Source organism: Cornus florida, unplaced genomic scaffold (genome assembly GCF_030987335.1).
Source record: "Cornus florida cultivar Cherokee Brave unplaced genomic scaffold, ASM3098733v1 CherokeeBrave_3.0.0_Hap2_Chr11, whole genome shotgun sequence".
Taxonomy (NCBI): domain Eukaryota; kingdom Viridiplantae; phylum Streptophyta; class Magnoliopsida; order Cornales; family Cornaceae; genus Cornus; species Cornus florida.
The window spans coordinates 90,406,687-90,421,569 of NW_026775581.1; the positions used below are offsets into that span (position 1 = coordinate 90,406,687).

Consider the following 14,883-nt stretch of genomic DNA (forward strand, 5'->3'; position numbering starts at 1 on the left):
GAGTGGTCTCTCAGGGCGACTAGATGGCGACGGCGACGCCGGAGATAACTAGGAAGAATAAAGTGATATATTTGTGTATTGGGAATCAATGATGGTGATGGAGAAAGGGTGGGAGAAGAAAATAAAGAATGGTTTAACTATGGGATAGAGATAGGGCTGCAACTTGGGCAAGTTAGGCAGGCTTGGCACTCATCTCGGGTTGGCCCATATAGAAAATCTTCACCTCAAGCCCAACCACTGCCCAAGCTTAGCCCATACATAATTTGTCTAGCCCGAGCTCGCATTAAGCCCACCTTAAAAGAATTTATGTGTAAAAAATAAATCAATTAATGCTACACCCATGACTTAAACCTGAAACCTTAAGTATAAATTTCAAGCACACTACCAATTTAGCTATTACACTTTTGTGACTAAAGTATAATTATAAATATATATAATATTTTCGAGCTCGGGTTGGGGTTCGAGCTTCATCCATATCAATCCAAGCCCAGCCCGAATTGAGTTCAGGCTCAAAATATATAGCCCAGGTCCAAACCGAAATTAGAAAATTATTGCCCAAGCTTACAAAATTTCGGGCTGGGGCTCGGGTTATTTCGACCTAGATAGAGATGGATGATGAGAGATATTACTAGTAATTGAGATTCTGGAAGGATAATTTTGTCTTTAAAATTTTATATTTCTAAGTGTAGTACAGCTATAGTGACACATCACGCTTGAGTTTTGGGTCTGAGTATTCAATGCAAGTATCATTTTCCTATATATATATATATATATAAAGTTGGAATGTATAATACTTAGTTTTCAAATTATTTACAATAAAGTAGTTTTGAAACTTTTGCTTAAAGGATTCAAATAAAGAACATATAGAATTTTGAGTTGTCAATCAAATCATTTGTTATGTAATATGGTCAATTTTGTGTGCTTATGAATTCCTAAACAAGTATATTGTTAAAAAAAAAAAAAAAAAAAAAAATCATATAATTCATGTTCTTGTTTTTAGCAATTTGTACTTATTTATAGTTTCGTCGTTTCTTTTTTGTGTTGGTGTTACTGCAACAATCACTGTTGTTGTGTTTTATTTATTTTGGACTTTGGGAATGTGTATATATATATATATATATTTTTCTCCAAGCAGTAAACCTCAAGTACAAGAGGAAAAATCCTCATTGAGGACAGAAAGAAGTTATGATGGCCAAATTTGCCAATGTAAGTCTCACCCCCCCCCCCCCCCCCCGATGAAAAGCCCACTTACCCCCTTTATGAGCAACTTTGTTACATAATCTAGGACACCATAAGAGCTTAAATCCTAAATTATTAAGTAACAGAGACTCAATATCTTGAGTAATAGCCATACAAAGAGAGTTAGATGGCCTAAATTTGCCACGGATTGACAATCCATTTCAATGTCAACATAAGCGTAACCCCACTGACAAAGCAACTGTAGTCCTTTTCGTAAGACGAGCTTCCGTGGCCTCTGTTTGTGTTGGATTCTCTCTCTATTTCTTTTATTATTATTATTGACATTCTTCTCATCAACTTGATTCTCTTGGTCCCAAAAAAAAAAAAAAAAAAAAAAAAACCACTTCCTCTCTTTGTTCAATATATATTACACTCCTAATTCTAACACCAACGAGTACTCTCATTTTTTTCTTTTTGGTGTTGGTAATGTTGTTTAATGGTTTCCGTTTTGGTAAAGAGGGATTTGGCAGCATAATCCAAACTTTAATATGAAAGGGCAATTATTAAAAATCATATGAATCAAAATGAAACCCTTTTGTAATGTCATTGTTTGAATAGAGAAAGGAAATGGAGCGCATGATCCACCAGGATAGCATATGTCATGGCGTGCCAATTGGTCCAATTGGAGAAAAGTTAGGTGACATGCGAGCCTATGCTGTGGAGAATTAGTTTCTAAATTTTTTTATGCTTTGTGTATAGATTGTAAGAAAATGAGAGAGAGTATGAGAATATTGGAAGGTTTTGTTATCAATTCAGACTATGGATGTTTATAAAAGCGAACAACTCATTTGCTACATCAAGTGAGAGTATAAGTGTGTTATACTTTTGATAGTATGAGAGATTAGACTAAAATTACTCAGATATTGAGTGTATCATTTCATTCATGCTTTGAAATTCAGGCTGTGGATATTTATAAAAGCAAATAACTCATTTGCTACATCAAGTGAGAGTATAAATGTGTTATACCTTTGAGAGTATGAGAGATTAGACTAAAATTACACAAATATTGAGTGTATCATTTCATTTATACTTTAAACTAATATTAAATTTGCATAAAATTAGTCATATTATAAGTGTCCTAAATTCTGCATATTATGGTAATGCAAGATATCATCCATCTCATTTGTAGTTGATGAGGCAATATATATCCTTGTAGTTAGTTACTCTAGTTAAAAGTCAAAAGTCAAAGATTGAGTTTTTTTTCGTTCCATGCCTCTTGGTTAGGGAATTTTTTTTTTATTTTTTATTTATAGCAAATAAGTTTCTTTGTTTCAATGAGTTAATAAACTCGCCTTATGGGTAGTTTTTTTGGTGGTTTCAATGTATTTCTTTGTTTCTATGACTTTTTTTCTTTTTTTTTGGAATTTTAAGCAAGTGTATATATAAAATGAATAATTACAATGGTGGGTTATTCGGCCAAATACAACCCAAAATGGTAACATGCTTAAATAGAGGCCCAACAGAGGAGAGCCCATGACCAAATTTCAAACCTAATAACCGCAATTAACGGCTTATTTAGCCGTTAATGGAGGTTATTAGTGGACAATTCGGTTTGTAACCCTAGAGGAGGACGCTAGAGCAATTCTCAGTCAGGTGGTCTTGGTGGTGGACGGCAGCAATCGGGAGGGGAGATTCCAGTCCTAGAGTATCTGTCTCTAAGAGGGGCAGTCACGAAGGAACCCCAATTTGAGAATAACAGTGATGGTGGAGGTGATTTTAGTGAGAACCATTCTTTGGGTAGAAGATTTCCCTATGAAGATTCGTTCATTCTTTTCTTCCCAGGTGTGGTAAACCATTGATGAAAAACATAGTTTGTGAAGGAGGTTTGTTAGTGAATTTCGTTTCCAGTGTGCAGAGATCAGGTGGATCAAGTTATCCCAATTTGTAATTGCAGTGTAGAATTGACATTTGAGTTTGATGAAGTGCCAAATTGGGGATACAAAACAGCAAGTGAGGAATAAATACTGGTGGGATTCTGGTTGAGAATGGCATAGAGCACATATGTTATCATAGCTGGACATGGATCTGCTGTCTAAAGTGGGTAACCTGGATTGGACTGCAAGCCATAGATTGAGCTTCATTCGAGGAATTATAGGGGAAATCTAGACTAAATTATGCCAATGGACTACTTGAGAGTGTTCTATGAGGTACAATGTTGTATGCTTGAAGTTGTACTTACCATTTGGTGATGCTTACTAGTGCTTACTATCACTTCTTGAAGAACAAGGGGGATGTAGTAGCAGTAGCTCTGGGATTATAGAAGTTAGGCATATGGGGAATGACCAGGATGAGTTTTGGATGACTGTGGCCACTGTGGTTGATTTATGGAACCCTGCATTGGTAAGAATACTTTTTAGGAAGCAAGTGCAAAGAGGACCCCCTATGGACCAATTGTTAACCAGAATAAGGTCTCTGAGCCATTGCTAATTTTGTGTTTGAGAAGTAGTCTAGCAAGATGTCTGAGCTGCAAGAGTTTCCTCAAACTCCAGGAGTAAGGATGTGAAAAGTTAATTGTCCAAATATTCTTTGATTTGATGAGGTGAACTCTACACCAAGTGATCCAAATTCAGTCAGTGTCATTAGAGTGAATGTCCCAAATATACCTCAGGATTCCAGCTTTGTTAGACAACTCCAAATTTGGAATGCCGAGGCCTCCTTAATTTTTTGGCAAGCAAACTTTGCTCCAAGTCACTTTAGCTCCACTTGTCTTCATTTCAGGCCCTGACCAAAGGACTGCTCTGAAGATTTGATTGAGCTCATTGATAACTACTTTGGGGAGAATGAAGATACTTTACCAATAGACTTGTGTTGAAACCAGTACTGCTTTTATAAGTTGAAATCTACCTGCATAAAAAAGAGATCTTGAAGACCAATGTGAGATTCTATTTGTGATCTTTTTAATTAGTTGGCTGCAGTATGATGATTTCAGGTTGGTAATGATGAGAGGAACTGTGATACCCCTAGGATCCGAGACACGGGTTGATCAGGCCCAGACCCAAACCCAAACCCGAGGGATATCAAACAATTAATATGTAACCGAACACAGAATAAAAGATAAAATAAGAAATAAAAATAATAAGCTGAAAAAATGCTAATTGAAAATCCTTAAAATAATATAATTATTGAAATTTGTTAAATCCAAACTCCATAGGTTTACAACTTGGGAATCCATCCATTGGACCTTTTATTAAAGATTCTTAAACCGAAACTAAAATAATGGAAATAAAATCTAAAGCTAGCATAAAGAAGACTCCTATATAGTTGGAGGAATGAATATCCGTATCTGCTCTGCACGTCCAAGCTCTAACCCTGAAACTAACTAACACCTGAAAAATAAAGAAGTGGGTCAGGCCCACATGCAAGTCCTGATCTACTACAATCCATACAGTAATCTGATACGTAGATACATCCTAGGAAGACTCAACAATATCTAGAGTAGTCCATATAAGTATAAAGTACACACTATAGGACGCTCGCTAGTCCAGTAGGTCTGTCTCAGCCTGAATAGAAGGCAACATGCAAATACGTACCCTAAGGTGGGCATGAGTACCTAGACCTACCAGGGAACACCAGCTATGTCCAGTTATCCATCCTAGGCGATATACTCGCCCTAACCATGGTCATGAGACTCAAGCTCATACCACAGCACCATATAATATATATATAAAGTCCGTACTCCTCCTAATACAAAATATCATTCAACCTTGTAGTGGTTTGATATAATGTATAACACATCCATCCTGAAACCAAAAGTAGGTCACTCAATTTACAATTGATATGACATATGCAAGTGAAGGACTTAACCTTTACAATTAATCCATACCTTAATCCAAATTAGGTAGAACTTAGTATTTTAACTAGTCCTTACCCAGTATGTCACCATCCCATATCGGTACATGCAATCCAATCCATCCAACATAATTATTAAGATAATTATTGTTATTTATCAACCATTATCCAGAATATGCATAAATACAATTTAATACATATCACATGACGTTAGGAAAATCATTACAGAACCTAAGCATCACATTCCATCCATTAAAGTTGCTAATACGAGTTATAGCACTCAAATCCTCCATAAAATCCATAAATTGATAGAATTTACAAAGTATACTTATCAATTTATTCCATATCAAGCATAGATAAATTCAAGTATTTATTCTTCTTATACTTCTGTTTAAATACAACCAAACAGTAATAAAATATATATGCCAGAAAAATTCCAAGTTCCAGTACATGGTTTTAAATGTTCAAAACAGTTAGCAACTCCCGATATTTCTTATATTTAATTTGCTCCAATCCTTAACCCAATTATGGATTAATATTTCCCTTAGTATAACAGGTTTATTCCAGACCCAACAACAATTTAAAATAGTTTAAACAAAGTTCCAAGAACCTATACAGACCAAACAGTGCACAGAAACAAAATTTGGTGCGTTCAACTGAGAGCAGGCTCTTTCAAAACAAAGAGCCTGCTCCATTGATCTAGGAGCCGGCTCTTAGATGCTAGAGCCTGCTCCACCTTCCTTTGGAGACTGCTCTAAGGTAAAAAGAGCCGGCTCCTCCTCTTCTTGGAGCCTGCTCTTCTCCCCTTAGTTGCCATCGTTCGTTCTGCTGCATCTTCTTCAACTGCGGTGTTTTCCAGACCTCTGTAAGGTTCTTAATGGTTGTTCTAGGGTTCAATCTTAGTTCTAGGGTAATCTTAACCCATTGATAACCAATCCTAACTTGTATAGAACACAACCCTTTTTGAAGCAACCAATTACAGAATTCTTAGTTCTAAACTAATTTGATTCAAAACAGATTTCTTCGGTAAAATTTGAATACTATTTTTACTACTTGATTCAGAGTTTAATCTCAATCCCAGATTAATTACTAATCATCAGTATACATTCATGATCTCAACTTAATAAAAAATTTAAATATAAACACCGAGAAGAACAAATAACAGAAAACATCAAGGTTTATGCAAATCACTTATTTCAATGACATTTATATAATTCATACATGCATACAAGACTTGATATCATGTTGGTTTAATCCATTTTTTTAGCCTTTAATTAATCCCTGAAGTCTAACCAGGCATGCACATAACACGAATTAAAGGGAAGGAGAAGAACAAGACTTGCCTTGAGTTTCAGGCTTTGAAATTCTAATTCCACAGTTTCTGTATTCTCCCTTGAACTGCTCTGCCAATTCCCCAAGTTCACGCTCTGTTTCTTAGCAACCCCATGTGTTACAGACGTAACCTTATGTTTGTCTCAAATCCTAACCCCGAGTACGTGTATGTATTTATAGACTTAAACATTAACCCTAATCCATAAATAAATTGGCCCATTGAACAAACTAGGTTTAAAACAATGTCGACTAAATTACATAAGCTTATACGTACGAGAACCAGAAATATAAAATCAATGAATTAAATAATAACAACTATTAACAAAAAAAATGAATAATTAACAATTAATCAAATAATTAAAACAAATAAATAATTAACAATTAAGCAAATAATTAACAATTAAACAAAATACATGCCATTTAATCAACACAATAAACAAGTAAACAATTAAATCAAAAATTAAATACTAGAAATATCCTTTTAAAATTAGGGGTATTATAGGAACCCCTAAATATTTGACTAGAAGGGATCCAATCCCAATGCCAAGCATGAATGTGATTGCAGCCTCTGTATAAAGATCAGTTCCAGTGAAGTAAACATTGCTCTTTGAGAGATTAATATCCAATCCAGACATGCAACAGAAGTGATCAAGGGCAGATTTCAGCACTGAGATAGATGTAATATGTCTATGACAGAACAACATGAGGTCATCTGCATATGAAAGGTGTGTGATCTTCAAAGGTCCACATCTCCAGTGGAACTTGAAGGTATGAGCTCTTCTTATATATTCATTGATGATGGAGGATAATGCATCCATTATAATGACAAAAAGGAAAGGTGAAATGGGGTCACCTTGTCTCAAGACTCTTTTCCTTTTGAAGAACCCTTGAAATTCCCTATTTAGAGCAATAGTGAAAGAGGGCGAGGAGATGTAGGCCTGAATAAGGGAGATGAACTTAGTTGTGAAGTTTGGCAGACTGAGACAACTTAGGATGAAATCCCATTTAACTGAATCAAAGGCTTTTTTTAGATCAATTTTGATGGCACATTTTGCAGTAGATGAGTCATTATGGTACCCTTTGAAAAGCTCATGAGCTAGGAGGATTGGATCTCTGATTTTCCTGCCACTTATAATTGCTGACTGTGATATGTCAATGATATGAGGGAGGGACTGCTGCAGCTTGTATGCCAGAATTTTTGCAATGCATTTATATATGGAGTTGCAATAGGATACAGGCCTGTAGTCATGGATGGTGGTGGGTTTTGGCATTTGGGGATCAATGCAATATATGTATTATTTGCTTTAGATATCATCTTCCCATTCCTGAAAAATTCAGAGACAGCTTTAGTGACAGTTCTTCCAACAATTCCCCAAGCTTTTTGAAAAAATGTTGCATTGTATCCATCTGGACCAGGGGCTTTGTCCTTGCTGAGCCTAAGCATGCATGATTGGATGTCACTGTGGGATGGGGACTCATCCAAAAAACTGTGGAGGTGAGTAAGTACCAATCTGGATATGAATGGCTGTAAATCAGTAATGCTGTGTGTTGAAGGGGGAAAGCAGCCACACAGGTTGTGAAAGTGAGATACAACTTCTGTTTTGATGGTTTCCCTATTAGTTAGGACTCGACCATTATTAGTGGTAAGGGAAACAATTTTTTTCCTGTTGTTTCTAGATGAGAGGGATTTGTGGAAGTAGGAAGTGTTGCAATCACCCAACTTCAACCATGTTATTCTTAATTTCTGCCTCAACATATCTTCTTGATGTTTTGCCAGCCTCAGGTATTCATTGGTAAGTGATCTCTCTACGTGCTTTAGGAAATCATTGCTTGGATTGGTGTCAAGGTTAAGTTAACAAGAGTCCAGCTCCATTTTGACTGCATGTAGTTTAGAATCAATATCAGTAAATTCTTTTGTGTAGTTGGTTTTGAAGACATGCTTCAATAATTTGAGCTTTTGGACACATTGGTACATTACTGTGCCCTCAATACGAGTGCTCCATACTTCTTGTACTAAAGGTAGGAACCGGGGATGGGAACTCTAGGTATTAAAGAACTTGAATGAAATACATCTCCTTGGTAGGTGGAAATCCATGGAAACTAGAATGGGGCTGTGGTCTGAGATCCCTGGTGTCAAGAAGTTGCACTCAAGCAATGGGAATGAGTTGGTCCATATTTGGTTAACCAAGGCTTGATGCATTTTTTTGGCAATGCAGGCTACTCCCAACCTTCTGTTGCACCAAGAGTAAAGTATACCATTGAATTTTAGGTTTTCAAGCTCAGCTTTCTGCAGGCACTCTTTAAATTTAGTCATGGCTGGGTACTATCTCATTGTGCCACCATGCTTCTCTCTAGCATTTGGGATTACATTGAAGTCTCCTATCAGGAGCCAAGGAGATTAGGTAAAGTTACCTGTATGTAATATGATGTTCTCCCAAAGCACTTGTCTTTCGGTAACAGAGTTAGCTGTATATATGAAAGAAGTGAAAAAGGTAACATTTTGGCCTGTGATGGTGATGCTGCAGTGGATGGCTTGTCTATTTGTGTCAATCACATTGAGATCAATTACATTTGGGTTCCATAATACCCATATTCTACCTAAATGGGAAAAACTGTAGTTGTGCACAACGGACCAAGAGGGGCTAAGAATCTATAAATAGATTCAATGTTGGTGTGAAAGACTTTAGTCTCAATAGTTGAGACTAAATCCAGCTTTTTTTTAAAGATCAGCTTTTTGATTTTTGCATGTTTAGAGGGTTGGTTTAGCCCTCTAATGCTCCATGTGAGGAAATAGATCATTAAAAGGGTGGGAGAGAGAACCTTCAGGATGTTTGTGGCCTTGGACAAGACCATTAAACATCAACTCTGTGCTACCACAAGACTTCCTCCTTGCTGCTTTCTTCATGGATCTTATTGTAACCTTCTCATTGGTGGACTTTGCAGGTGGTGAAATTAAGTTTGTTGAGTGGTGATTTATCCCTTGTTCCTTAGACTATGGAAAGGTTGATGGTGAGGTTGGGTGGGATGTCTTATGAGGTGATTTTGAAGGGAATGGTGTCATATTTGAGAAATTTAGTTTCTTGGAGCACAGTGGGGAGTAGTATGGTGAATGTGTAATGGATAGATTGGGAGAGCTTGAAAATGTGTTCTGCACCATTGTGTCTAAGGAGGAGTGGCTGATATGTTGAGTAAGGGTGGTTGAGATGTTGGTAGGTGGATTTACTTCTTGAGATATATGTGCTAGGGTTGAGAATTGGGTTGTAGAGATGCTGGAAAGAGGTTGTGGTAGGGGTTCATTAATGATTGGGATTGATTTTTTTCTTTTTTTTCTGACTGTTATCCATTCAGTGTTGGGTGGATTGGTTGCCGGGCTGTGATCTTTCTGTAATGACCTGGAGTCATTGGGGGTTGCATTGTGATTGGTGATAATATTGTGCTTGGTTTTGTGGTAGATTGGTTTGATATAGTTTAGGGGGCATTGATCATTTGTGTGGCTTAGTTGATTGCATTTATTACAGATATTTGGGAGCTATTAGTATTCAACTTTGATTTGTTCAAGGTTGTCATCCTCAATTTTTAGCTATACTTTATGCTTCAGTGGTTTGGATAGGTCTAGATTAATGCAAATTCTTGCAAACTTAAGCTTAATTTTATTCTCTGTGGTTTCATCTACATAAAGGGGCTCTCCCATTGAACTGGCTATATAGCTAAGGCCTTTGTCTGTCCAGTAATTAGGTGGAATACCATGAAATTTGACCCAATAAGGGATGCAGCCTATGTGGTTTAAGTGAGGTTGGTAAACTTGATTCCATTTCATCAAGGAAAAAGGGTGGCCTGTAATAGTCCATGGCCCTAGTGGTAAAACCTTTTCTACTTCAATGGTTGATTTGAATTTGAAGAAGAATGAGTTTCCTTCTCCTTGGATAGTGTCAGTGAGCCCATGCTTGTTCCATAGCTTTGCCGCTGCTTTTTGGATGACCTTGAAGGGGATTCTTTTGTGGATGGATATCCCTACCAGATGGGACTCATTCCAGAAGTGGAGACCTTCATCAATAACTTCTTTAGGAAGGTCAATGATGTTGGACGAGGGTAAGGAAGAAGGAATGAATTCGAATCTCATTTTGTCGTTGCATTGTTTGATCACTTCAGTCCATGATTTTGCCTGCTGGGTAATAACCTTAGGTGGTGGGGGATGAGGGTTGATAGGTTGAGGGTCAGTGATGTGACGTAGTAGGGTGGAGATATGTAAGGGTTGGGCATTAGTCAAATGTGAGTTTGACTGTAGGCTGAATGTAGGTTGTAAAGTAGGAGATGGGATGTGGTTGGTGGGAAGGCTATCTGTGCTTACCTCTATTGGAATGGTGTGTGGGATATGTGGTAAGGGTGGTAAGGTTGACTATATAGGTACTTACAGTAAAATTTTGACTGTTTCATTAGAATTCAAATTCAAATTTGAGTTCAATCCTGGGTCCACATTGGTTGTCAGGTCATCAGAGGTAGTGGATGATGGTGGTTGATCTGCCTCTTGAGTTCGGCAGTCTCAGCTTGTAGCTTTGAAATTGTGTCCTTATAGCCTTGGTGGTTGTCTGGTGGAGCCTTCTGGATTTTGAATTGGGTTACTTCTTCCCTTAGCTTTGAGATGATCTTGTTCTTCTCTTTGAACATGTCCAGTGCTTTGCCCAAATTCTCATCCTTCCATTGCAGTTATTCTGTGAGGCGTTCAATCTAATGCCCGGGGGAGCTGTATAACAATGGGTTAAAGTTCCTAATTTGCTGAGTTTGCGAGGTTGAAGGTTGTAGATGATCTGGAGTGGTTTCTTGTGAGTGAGGGGGTGAGTGTTCCTTTGGTGAGGTAGGAGCAGTGATTGTGTTTCTTGTGCTTCGGATTGGTTTAATAATAGGTGATGGGAATGCTTTCCCACTAGGGGAATGTGGTAATGGAGGGGGGTACACCTGTGTAAGTAAGGCTGTTGATGTTGGTTCTGTTGGTTTCCTTGGGGTTGTTTTTAATGTAGTGTCATGTATTTGAGCTGCAAGTGGATTGGTTTGTTTGCGTATAGGGGTGAATGGTGGCTTTACATGGTTGGGAATGGGGTTATTTATTGAGGGAGGTTGATGGTGGCTGTGAGTGCTTTGGTTTTGTGGTCTGGTGAGAAGAGTCTTTTGTTGGTAGTGAAAGTGTGGTTGCTGTTGTAGTTTGTTTTTCTTCTGCTTGATCTGGGGTTGTGGTTGAGGTTGATGGAAGTTGTGTTGTTTTGGATGGGGAAGATGCTGCTGATGCTCATGATGTCGTTGTTGTTCATGGTGATGCTGGTTGGGGAGAGGAGGTTTGGGGAGAAGGGGTTTCATGGAGCTCTTTAGTTTTACTAAATTTCCTTTATAGTTGGAGAGCACCTTCAGTTGGAGAGAGAGAGAGAGAGGAGAAATATTATTCATTAGAGTTGTTCAAACGCACGTTCAGTAGCTAATTGTTTCTATGAACATGTTTGGATCTTTACATTATTTTGTTTAGGGAAAACCACCCTTGGATTGCAACTCTCAGATTAAAATAAAAAAATAAAAAAACATTCTAACCTCCAAGTCTGTTAATTAACCAAAAACTCTGGTAGGAATACTTTTTTGCAATATCAAAATTAACCTTCAATTACATTTTTATTCTTAATTAATACTCCGTACATATGGTGCGACAAAATTAACACCAGACATATGACAAAAGTTTAAAACGAAGATAAAAAGTTGCAAAGCTCAAAGGGGCCAGGGTAGTTTACCCTTTCTTTTTAACTTCCCCTAGTCAGACAATAAATGGATTTAGGATTTACTTTTTGCAGTAAGGAAGAAGAAGCATTTTGTATTGCATCATTGAATAGCTTTTTCTCCTGATCTATGTCAGGTACTGTGGTATATCTACCATGAATGCCCACAAAGAGGCCCAAAAAAAAAACTATAATCTCAATCAAAATCAAATGTATTATTATTGTCAATGAAATAATACAAAACTTTAACTTGCTCTACATCTTTCTTATGAATAAATAGGGTGCAGAAAAATAATGGTAAAATATCACAACAAACAAGAAGAATTATTGAAATGAAAATCATTGAGCTGCAAGTTGTTTAAGTCTTGATTTGATCCTCTGTAACGTACCCTCTATGGCAATATCAAATGCATCAATCTTTGTCCTCCAATCCACTGAAGTTCCGTGCTTCCTATACATAACTCTGGGCAACAATTCCAGAACTCTCTCTCTCATCCTTCTAACTTCAGCCCTTGGAATACCCATCAACACATCTACAATCTTTAACCCTTTGAACACCACTTCCTCTTTCGGAATGAACACCGAGAACTCGCCGTATTGATCATCCGGCATGTGCCATCTGTACTGCAACTTCGCCGACATTTCCTCGAAGAACACCGGAATACACCCGGCCACGATTGAATCGAATGTGGACCGCCTCGACGGGGTGTCGCCGGGAGGCTGCAAACAAAAGGTGGATTGCAACATTGGCCTCATGAATCGAATTGGGTCGTGCTCACAAATCCCATTCGAACAATCCACAAACTCGCACAATTTGGAATACCCAGCACTGACAATCACCATATCTGTACTGTTATTCTCGCATTGGAGTCTAATGCTCCGCCTTATGTTCGGGGATTGTGACACTCCTCCGCCTCCGGCGAAAGCCATCAAAGTCGTCCGCCGCGAGCGGCGGGCACGCACGATCCATGACTGAAGAAATGCCGCACTGGGAGGATGAAACGACGTTGGGTACGGAACTGCCTGTTCTTGCCACGGCCACGCTCTGGACTCCAACGTCAACGCCGTGACGTTGAAGAACTCCGGCAATTCGAGAAACGAAGTGCCCCAGATCGGCGGATCGTTCGACAGTGGCTGAGTGAAGTCCCACGCCGGACGAGCCATCACCAAGAAATGGTCGTGCCCGGAGTTTCTACCCCAGATGTGAGGCGAATCGAAGTGTCGAATAAATTGGAACAAATTGAGGCCGTGCTCGAAGCTAGAATTGGAATCGGGGCCATAGAGGTAGCGGAGAGAGTCGATTCCGGCATAGTACGGGAGGTAGATGGCGTCGGCGGATTCAGGATCGGAGGTGAGACATGGGTATTCTTGCATTCGACGGTGGAAGATGAGCTCGAGCATGAAAGGGTCTGTTCGGTACCAGCTGTGCGAGCGATTGTGGGTCTTGAGGCCGAGACCATGGTTGGCCAAGTACGGGCAGAAATCATCAAAAAGAGGGTATTCAGAGCAGTTGGTGAGGAGGTCGGTGTTGAATTGCGTTGGGAGGCGTCTGATGTAGATCAGACGGCCGGTACAATCGGAGGTGGGGTCGGATTCGAGATCGGATTGTTGGGATACAACTGAATTGGCTAATAAGAAGATGAGAGTGATGAGAATTGTGGGTTTGATGGCCATGGAAAATTGGGGATAATTTGGATTAGAGAAAGAAACTGGGTGTGGAGATAGATTGAGTGGTTCTATTTTCTTTGTTATTTTGACTTTTCTTTATCGTGGAGATTTTGAATAAATTTTTGTTGATTTGGTTTTTGTTTTGTTGTGCTTTGTTACAGAGATGAGAGATTCGTGGGATTGAGGAAGGATTTGGTATTGAGATAGCATTTAAGAGAGAAGGTAACAGTTGAAAAACAAAAAAGAGAGATAGAAAGCAATTGAGGTTGAGTGTTGACCACCGCCTTTGTCGGTGGAGGGAGCAAGGTCTCACTTTCCAGTTTCCACCGTATCCGGCGCCATTATCTGCTTTTATAGTTCGAATTCTATTGGGCGTGTTTCTTACCATGATAATAGTAATGTTAATTAAGCGAATCAAACAAGAGGAGGGTACAAGTTGACGGAGGTGAGAGTAATTTTAGTCATAAACTCAACTCTTTCATACACTGGTTACTTTCTAGTTTGGATTATTTGCATATATACCTCTGTCCTATGTTAATAATTTACTATCTTATTTTTAAGTGTCTTAAATTAATGGTTAATAGTTTACTATCTTATTTTTAAGTGTCTTGAATTAATGGTTCATTTTAAAAAGTCAAAGGATCTTTCCGTCATAGTTATTTAGTCAAAGGATCTTTCCATCATAGTTATTTATATTTTTTTTAAAAATTCAAACTTAATAACTATATATATCTAAACTAAAAAGAATAAATTCGTAATTTTAAAAGGGAACAAAGCACATGTCCCCTTAAAAACTTCAATTTCTAAATATACATATTTAATAGGTGACAAATGGAGTATTTATTTTGGACAATTCTACCCAAAGTATCAGTTTTGTAAATAATCCTTCATGATGGTAACTTTGCGAGGTGGGGATCTCAATCCCAATAACCGGTGAATTTTTTAATTTTCACTCCGGTTTAAAATTTCACCCCACCCCATATCTTCTCCAACCCTGCCTCCATAACCTAATAATTAACACACACTATAATTTTTTTTTTTAGCATATAATTTTTCTTATTTTCAAATTCTAAGATTCAGCTCAACTAAGTTATAATTTTTC

General features: G+C 38.0%; 1 protein-coding gene across 1 annotated transcript; it reads right to left on the minus strand.

The window, feature by feature from the left end:
* Nucleotides 1-12,309: 12,309 nt before the first annotated feature.
* On the minus strand, nt 12,310-14,078 carry LOC132284187 (probable xyloglucan galactosyltransferase GT19). Its single transcript, XM_059786270.1, has one exon. It carries the CDS (start codon nt 13,785-13,787, stop codon nt 12,453-12,455), a length of 1,335 nt encoding a protein of 444 aa, XP_059642253.1. The 5' UTR covers nt 13,788-14,078; the 3' UTR covers nt 12,310-12,452.
* Between the last annotated feature and the right edge of the window lie 805 nt (nt 14,079-14,883).

Coding starts and splice junctions, on each gene's coding strand:
- LOC132284187 (XM_059786270.1), bottom strand. CDS start 13,787: ATGGCCATCAAACCCACAATTCTCATCACTCTCATCTTCTTATTAGCC.